The sequence below is a fragment of the Echinops telfairi genome, unplaced genomic scaffold (genome assembly GCF_000313985.2).
Source record: "Echinops telfairi isolate 266 unplaced genomic scaffold, ASM31398v2 ScPeMD7_6;HRSCAF=24_1, whole genome shotgun sequence".
Lineage (NCBI taxonomy): Eukaryota > Metazoa > Chordata > Mammalia > Afrosoricida > Tenrecidae > Echinops > Echinops telfairi.
In genome coordinates, this window is record NW_022103903.1 from 18471447 (window position 1) to 18480277 (window position 8831).

An 8831-nucleotide genomic window follows, 5' to 3' on the forward strand; every position below is an offset into this window, starting at 1 on the left:
GAGGGCAGTGAATGTACAAATGTGCTTTACACAATTGATGTATGTATGGATTGTGATAAGAATTGTATGAGCCCCAATAAAATGATTTTTAAAAGAAAATATTTGGAGGGGGTAAAAAAAGACTTCAGGAAGAACACTCCCTTGGACAAAGTGTATGAGGGATGCGCCTATCTATGAAAGCTGGCTCTTCTCTGGACCAGATAAAGCAAAGGGCTCTCTGACACTGGCCCTGCTTTTCAATTCACCCTGAAGTAACTTCCAGAAAACAATTGTTAAAACATTTGACCAGCCAAAAAAATGATCTAATCATTCTTTGCACTCGCGCGCTCTCTCTCCTTCACACACACACACACACACACACACACACACACACACACACACACACACCCGGTGTTGATGGTAGCCTAATGGATCCTCATTTTACACACATGAAACCAAAGACGGGCAAAGCCATGGTTATTGGACACCAGAAAGAGCTAGCTCTGGTCAGGTCTCCAGTTAGTGAAAATGGAGTTTTAGGACCCAGGTTTAGCATGGGCTTTGAGATAACACAAACCAGAGTTGGATTCTCAATGTTCCTGTTTGCAATATGTGTGTCTCATACAAGTAGTAGAAGCTTTTACACTAGAGATAATAAACATATCGGCTTTTGAAGATTATCATGAAGAAAAATTTAATAATACTTTGAAGCACATAGCACTGTGTAATGCACATATATTACTATTGCATTTACTTTTGTTCTTGATGATGAGCTTTCTATAATAATCCCAGAAACTCATTCTCAACTTTCTTCTTTTTAAAAAAAAAATCATTTTATTGGAGACTTGTACAACTCTTATCACAATCCATACATCCTTCCATTGTGTCAAGCACATTTGTATATATGTTGCCATTATCATTCTCAAAACATTTGCTTTCTACTTGAGCCCTTGGTATCAACTCCTCATTTTTTCACCTCCCTCCCTGCTCCCTTCTCCCCCATGAACCCTTGATAATTTATAACTTACTATTCTTTTGTCATATCTTACAACATCCAACGTCTCCCTTCACCCATGTCTCTGCTGTCTGTCCCCCAGGAAGGAGGTTATATGTAGATCCTTCTAATTGGTTCCCCCTTTCCACCTCACTCTCCCTCCACCCTCCCAATATCACCACTCTCACCACTGGTCCTGAGGGGTTCATCTGTCCTGTATTCCCTGTTTCCAGTTCCTATCTGTACCAGTGTACATCTTCCAGTCCAGCCAGATTTGTAAGGTAGAATTGGGATCATGATAGTGGGAGGGAGGAAGCATTCAAGAACTAGAGGAAAATTGTATGTTTCATCATTGCTACATTGCACCCTGATTGGCTTGTCTCCTCCCTGCAGCCCTTCTGCAAGGGGATGTCCAATTTCTGACAGATGGACCCTGCGTCCCCACTCTGCACTCCCCCTCATTCAAAATGCTATGATTTTTTTTTTTTTTGTCTTTGATGTCTGATCCCTGATCCCTTTGACACCTTGTGATCTCACAGGCTGGGTGCTTCTTCCATGTGGGCTTTGTTGTTTCTCAGTTAGATGGCCACCTGCTTATTTTCCAGCCTATAGGACCCTAGATTCTGTATGTTTTGACATCCGGGCACCATCAGCTTTCTTACCCACATTTGCTTATGCACCCACTTTGTCTTCAGTGATCATGTCGGGGTAGGCTGATGTGCTTCTTCTAGGTGGGCATAGTTGTTTCTTAGCTAGATGGCTGCCTGTTTATCTTCAAGTCTTTAAGACCCCAGATGCTATATCTTTTGATAACCGGGCACCATCAGCTTTCTTCACCACTTTTGCTTATGCACCCTCTTTGTCCTCAGCGATTGAGTCAGGACAGGCTGGTGTGCTTCTTCCATGTGGGTTTTTTGTTTCTCAGCTAGATGACTGCTTGTTTATCTTCAAGCCTTTAAGACTTCAGTTGCTATATCTTTTGGTAGCCGGGCACCATCAGCTTTCTTCACCACATTTGCTTGTGCACCCATTGTCTTCAATGATCGTGCCAAGAAGGTGAGCATCTCAGAATTGTTAGAACAAAGTGTTCTTGTGTTGAAGGAGCACTTGAGCAGGGGCCCACTGTCCATCTGTCTCCTTAATAATAAACCTATAAATATATGTACATAGATCTATTTCCCTCTCATCATATATAAATATATTTACATCTGTATATGCCTGTATTTAGAGCTTCTGAATATAAAAATGTTAAACATTATGCACTCTTACTTTTACATGACTACTTGTATATTTCATTCTCAACAGAGGAATATTTTGAATTCTTAGTAAAGAGGCTTAAAAAGGAGGAATTTTTTCCTTAGTGCCACAAACAATATTGTGTTATTTGATTATAATTTTAATTGAAGCAAAGCTTATAAAGATGTACTCACAAGTTTGCAAAAGGTTGTGTATTAAAACTCTGGTTACTAAATAATCACTATAATCAAATAACACTTTCCCATAAATAGTCTGGTGTTCAAAAAGTACCCAATTACATAATCTCCTCCTCCATCTGAACTCTAGATATATGGTGTGGGCAAATTACCAACGTCTGAATATTGTGAAAATATATGGCCCACGTTAAACACTCTGGGCTCTATTGCATAATTTACAAGCTCAGCAGTTGCTAAGGAAATAATGTCTTCTTTTTAAATGTCATGTTCTTTACCTTCTAAAAGCTGACGATGTTTACTATAGCAGCTGTTCCTTACAGTTTGTTATTCAATACATTTCAGTGAGAAAATGTGACATTTTAGAACACAACATTAATTCCCATGATATCAGAGCTACTTTGAAGATTAGGAGATTCAATGAGGACCTAATAAAAAAAAAACCCTTCAGTTCATTATGTATTGAATAAGATGTAACCATTTAACTTGTCTCTGCACAGATTATGAACTAGACCCAACATTGTAATGGATTGCCTGAAAATATGTCGATTAAATCATAGGAAGTAAAATTTAATTCCAAGGTTTCATAAATATCTTACTTCAAATTGAACATTAGTGACTTGAGTTTTTATTTACATTTAAATGTTTTTACAAGCCTCTGTAAATGCTGTGACAGCTTTTGCACTAACTCAACAATAGCATGTAAAGTTCAGATAGTCTCTAGCCATTATATCATTTTTATGAGGATGTTATTACTCTTGATATAAATTTCCACATAGTATAGTGCATACTGGATCCCAGAAAATCATCTAAGTGCCTGGAAGCCTAATAGTGTTCCGGTTTAATAAATTACTATTGTGGAGATTGAGCGGTTTCATTCTGAGTTATATACATCCTTTCAATTCAATTTGCTTTCTATAATGAAATTAATAAGTATCATTTATGTACAGTAATCAAAACAAAAATGTATCAAGCTTTATTCGAGGTAAAGGATATTAAAAGGACTAATTGGTTTAGTATTTTGAAACAATCATAATGGAAAGAATCATGACAGTGGGATGTGTACAGAAATTAGTCATGGAATGGAACCCTGGGTGCCAATTCTGGTCAGAGCCTGAAATGAACCTGAGCAGTTCTCTGACATCTCTGGAATTTAATTTCCTTACCACTATTAGTAAGTGATTGTCTGTTCTGACCAATAAAAGGATTGATTTTTTAAAACTATAGAAAATGCTGAGTATTAATAAACTAATTGAACTAATATGTTTTAAAAGATTCTTATAGGATTAACAAAACCTGCAGCATACTCAATTATCAGTATGCCATTGTCCATCAAAATGTTATATATTTGTTAACATATATTGTCTAGTCTCATCTTCAAAACCGTCTAAGCATCCGTGTACTATGGGGATTTATAACTGTAAGGTATAAATTAAGGTCATTTTAAAATATAAATAAATAATTATCTTTCCACAGAAACCTGGAAATGGCCCAAACCTGGGTTAATGTGAAAGTATTTGGGAGGAAATAAAATGAGCAATTACATAAAATAAGATCTTCTGGTCCAAATCTAGATTTAATCTTGCACTGTATACATAGTGTGAAAATACAGTGTACTAAGAGTTCATCTCTTTTGTTGGTCTTTTTGCAACAAAAACAGAAGGATTGCGCTGTGTGCTATCATCTGAACTCTTCAGCATTTAGGTTAACCCTCCCTGCAGCGTTCCAGCCAGCTGGGAGCTGCTTTAGACCCATGGGATAACTTGACACAAGACACAAAAGTGAGCCACGAGGGAAAGAGAAAGTTACTGCAGGGAAAGCAGACCTCCTGAGCTGCAACACTTACTGGTTTTCTGAACACGCCAAGAAGGAAGTTCACAGAGTTTCAAATGCAGGAGCTTTACTAGACCACAGCAACTTCAAGCTATCGAAACATTCTCACACGTAAACATTCTGACATAAAGAAGACCCAAAGCTGTTGTTTGCAACAAGAAATATCCTTTTCACCCAGTGATGCCGCCGTGTTCCTGGAACATTCAAAGAGTTCCATGGTCAAGGTTTAATAGTCTTTAAACCCAAGTAACCCTTCGGGGGTGGGGGGGGCGAGGGGGAGAGGGGGGACAGGCCTATAATGTTTCCCTGCACACACACATACACTCCCCCCACCAGTTTAGATCCTATATAACAAATACTGAATCTGATGTTTCCTGGTATCCACTAGCATCTTTGCAAGCATATAGAAAGTTGCAAATCAACCTAGGTAGTGAACTGTTGGCTACAGGAATCTTAATCCGGCATCTTTGTTTCAGCCTCCGACCTGGCTGCAGAACAGGGGCAGGTTCTTGTGATAGCCACCGCGGCTGTTGGAGGATTCACGCTCCTCGTCATCCTGACTTTGTTCTGCTTGATCACTGGGAGGTAACTGAAGCCTACTAGACTATGTCCGAGATTTGCGCGCCCTCAGTATTGTTATACATTGTCGATTTAACTGACAGGTCAGTCTGTCTCCATAAAGATTTACAGCCTTAGGAAGCCTATGGAACCTTTCTACTCTGATCTAGAAGGTCACTAAGAATGGGACTCAACTTGATGAGCGTGTGTACTTCAATGACTTAACCTTCAGGAAAGTGCTGCTGTAGAGACGAGAAAGACTTGACCCTGGCAGTGAGTTAGACTTGGCCCTGGCAGTGCGTTTTATGTGGGGACACAACCGCCATGGCTGGTTATCTTTGTCCACGTACCCCTGACTATGGAGACATTCAAAGACTCGGTAAGAGCAGTTGAAAACTCTTGAAGGGTAAATACAAACTCCAGAAGTGACTTCTTGAAGCATTCCTTTAAGATCACTAGTGTAGAAAGGATTTTTTTCTTTTACTGTATTTGCAAAAAAGGATTTTTCTTGGAAATGTAATGTAATAGAAGCTGAACAACTAATATCAAAGCTTCTGTAGTTGCTAGGTTCTGTCCAGTCAATTTCAACTCACAATGACCCCCAGGTGAGAGAGCAGAATTGCCCCATAACATTTTCAAAGCTGGGATCTTTTCCAGGAGCAGAGAGCGAGGGGTTCCAATGTCATGATGTAACTGAGGAGGGATTGTTTTTAATGAGGGAAAACATTTATTTTAAAGAACAGAATAAATCATCATAAACTTATTTAAATAGATGTACCAATGTGGGCATACATGGCACTCCTAAAGGACACTTAACCGGCACTGTTCCTACTATTCTCCAGTTTTTCTCCTAGAGCTAATCCCTGAAAACTCTTTGCCAAAAGCCTACCTTTGAAACAACCTCCTTTATAAGGGACAGAGTGCAAACTGTCGTCTCTAACCCAACTCATCTTTAGCTGGTGCTTGTTAGGTGCTGTCAGCTTGGTTCTGACCCATAGCTACACAAAAAGAAATCGTAGCTGCTTGTTCTGATGGTACTCATAAGGTTTTCCTTGAGCAATTTTCTTCAGAAATAAATCGGCAGGTCCTTCCTCCTCGTTTGTCTTAATCAGGAAACTCCAGTGACCTTACCCACCATAGATGGCCCTGGTGGCATTTAAATGACTGCTTCCAGCCTCACAGCAACCCACAAGCCATACAATACAGCAAAGTGGCGGGTGGATCTGTTGTTGGCTTAGAAAGAAAATTACTAAAGCTTAGGAGCCCGGGTGTATAGTGGTTCTGTCTTGGGCTGCAATTCTCATGGTTGGCAGTTAAAACCACCAGTAGCTCCGCAGGAGAAAGTCTGGGCTTTCGAAACTCACAGGTGGGTCCCTCTGAGTCAGCACAGACTGAATGGTAGTAAGTTTGAGACAGCCTTGGTTGTGCAGTGGGTTATGCCTTGAGCTGCTAGCTCAAAGGTTAGCAATTTGCATCCACTACCCATTTCATGGGAGGAGGGGAGTATCTGCTTCTAGAAAGATGAATAGCCATGGAAACCACAGAGATTGTTCTATTCTGAACCATAGGGTCGCTGTTGGTCGGAATTGACTGGATGGAAGCAACTTTTGCTTGTGGAGTTTAGTCTACAAGTATTAAATATGACCTTATTCACTGGCAAGAGTCAACAAACAAGCAAAGACCCTACATATCCTAGCATAGGTCTAAGCTTGTTCACGCAGCAAAACAAAAACTCTCCCGATTTAACTAAGATATTTTAGCATGAAAAGAGAAGTTATATAACAAGGCTTGCTAGGCCACAACTACAACAAAATTATTATATTGAAAGAGAAAAAGTGAAACTTTTTAAGAAGGAAAGAAATTAGAAGTCAAAGCATTTTGTTGCACATAAAGTCACACTGGCACTTGGTTAAATAAGAAGTAAGTCAAATTACCAAATCATTGTGGGCTGCTGTATGCTACAAAATTCATATTAGAAAAATAGTAGTAAGTGGTAGTATATACTACACTGTATTCTCATTTTCCTCTATACCGCAAATGCCTTCTATACATTGTGAATTTTGCAGCATCAAAATCTTGATAATACTTAAATTGAGGTTCCACAGTTTAAAGATGATAAGATTTTGAATCTGGAAAGATTATTCACTTAAGTGTAATGGGAACCCATAAGGAGCTCTAAGACATAAGATTCATAATTTTATCTGAACTAGAATAATTTATATATGTTGGTTAATTTTAACTCAGAAAGATTCTGATTTTCCATTTAAAAATCCCCTTTGAAAAAATCTGGGATACTTGAAATATGATTTTATTTCAACAACAGTGCCATATTTAATCCCAGTATTCCTAAAAACCTGTAATATTAAAAGGGGATTTGATATTTTCTTCTTAATTTCATTTTTTAATAATTGAGTGTAATTTTTTAGTCATAGCACATATATCTGTGTGGGAAAGCATTTCATTAATACATCAAAAATATTATCTAAACACATTAGTATGACAAATTAACTATGGTACAATAAAAATGTATTTGTAGGCTAAAGTAAATTAGCCAAATAAAGTTAAGATGGTATCAAATGTTATTTTTACTTGGAATTCTGTGAGCATAATTAAAATACCACTTGAAGACAGACAGTTTAATGATGAAGAAAAATTTTTACTAAATTGTAGCCAGCATTCCAGTTTATATGACATCAAAAACTGCTTTACCATTCTACATTCTGAAAAGAACAATTTCATTTGCTTAAAAAATTAAATATTCATTTTGAAGTATCTTTTAAACACCATTCCTTAGAAATTCTTGGAAGACTGTAAAACACTTCTGAATAAATACTAAATTTGCTATAGGATTTCAGTCTAATTTTACATTAATGACTGAATGGTGTAGCACAGATATATTATGTTAAACCATTTAGAATGAGCAATTTGATGAACTGTCACATCATAAGGCTGTTGATGAATGTAGCCTGTTGAAGAAACCCGATGAGATGAGTCCCTGCTTCTGAACTTTGGAGAATCATTGTCCCCTGATGGAGAACAAACCATGCTTCTAGCAAAGTGTTGGTATTTAAGGAAACCATGTTGAGGACTGAGATTCTGATGTAAGCTTCCCTGTTTTCACCCTGACTCTAACTGTTAATGATTTACCACCAACACTTTGTTGCCACAAATCAAATGCAAAAGTAAGCTCTGGTATTTCTGGTTATGTTTGCCAAGGGCCCTACTTTTGGGACCAGTCAACCCCCTCTACAGTATTTTGGTTTTATCTGAACTAACAGTAATCTCTATGGAGGTTGTAAAGACGTTTTTATATATGCTATATGCACATAGCATACAGATAGTCTTTAAAAATTATCTTTGTGGCAAGGTTGTACATGAAAGATGTGTATCTTTTTTTTCTTATCACCCAATCTAAACATCATACCGTGCCATAATTCCATCATATCGAGTAGTATTGTAAAATTGCTACCACAATCAGTTTCAAAACATTTTCTTCCTTCTTGTATTCTTTCATATGAGCTTCCCATCACCTAGCCCCCCCCCAACACACCTCCCTTGCCAGACACCCCTGGAACCCTTATTCTAGCTATTGTCTCTATGGATTCATCTACCCTAGGTTTCATCTTCCAAAATCATAGAGAAATACATGCTAGAGAGTCAAGAAGGCTACCAAGAAGGACAAAATACAATAGAGGTCAACCCCAATATGAAAGAAAAAAATCAGAAAAGAAAATATTAACATCCCATCCCTCAATTATGGTTAGAGGAAAGATAAAGATCTTGATGCCACTCATATTTTAATTGGTTTGGGATGCTACCTGGCATAATTTTAAAATGTGATTCTGATCGTTTTATCAAAAGGTGCCAGTGGTACATAAAGGCCAAAATGAAGTCAGAAGAGAAGAGGCGAAACCACCTACAGAATGGGCACTGTAAGTAGTGGGGTTACTCTTGCCATCGCTTGAAAACATTTAAGTCACCCGGCACCTTAAGTGTTCATTTTAAACTTGCATCCATTTATTTGAAAAGGGTGGGGA

The 8831-nt window shown here is 38.1% G+C and overlaps 1 protein-coding gene across 1 annotated transcript in view; it reads left to right on the forward strand.

Annotated features, from left to right (window-relative positions):
• The window catches only part of EPHA6 (EPH receptor A6), a 1133516-nt gene that overhangs the window by 774408 nt on the left and 350277 nt on the right, over positions 1-8831 (forward strand). Inside the window, exons 9-10 of the mRNA XM_045286264.1 lie at positions 4713-4821; positions 8656-8726. Of these exons, the coding sequence (XP_045142199.1) occupies positions 4713-4821; positions 8656-8726 (180 nt within the window). The remainder of the gene's footprint in view (positions 1-4712; positions 4822-8655; positions 8727-8831) is intronic.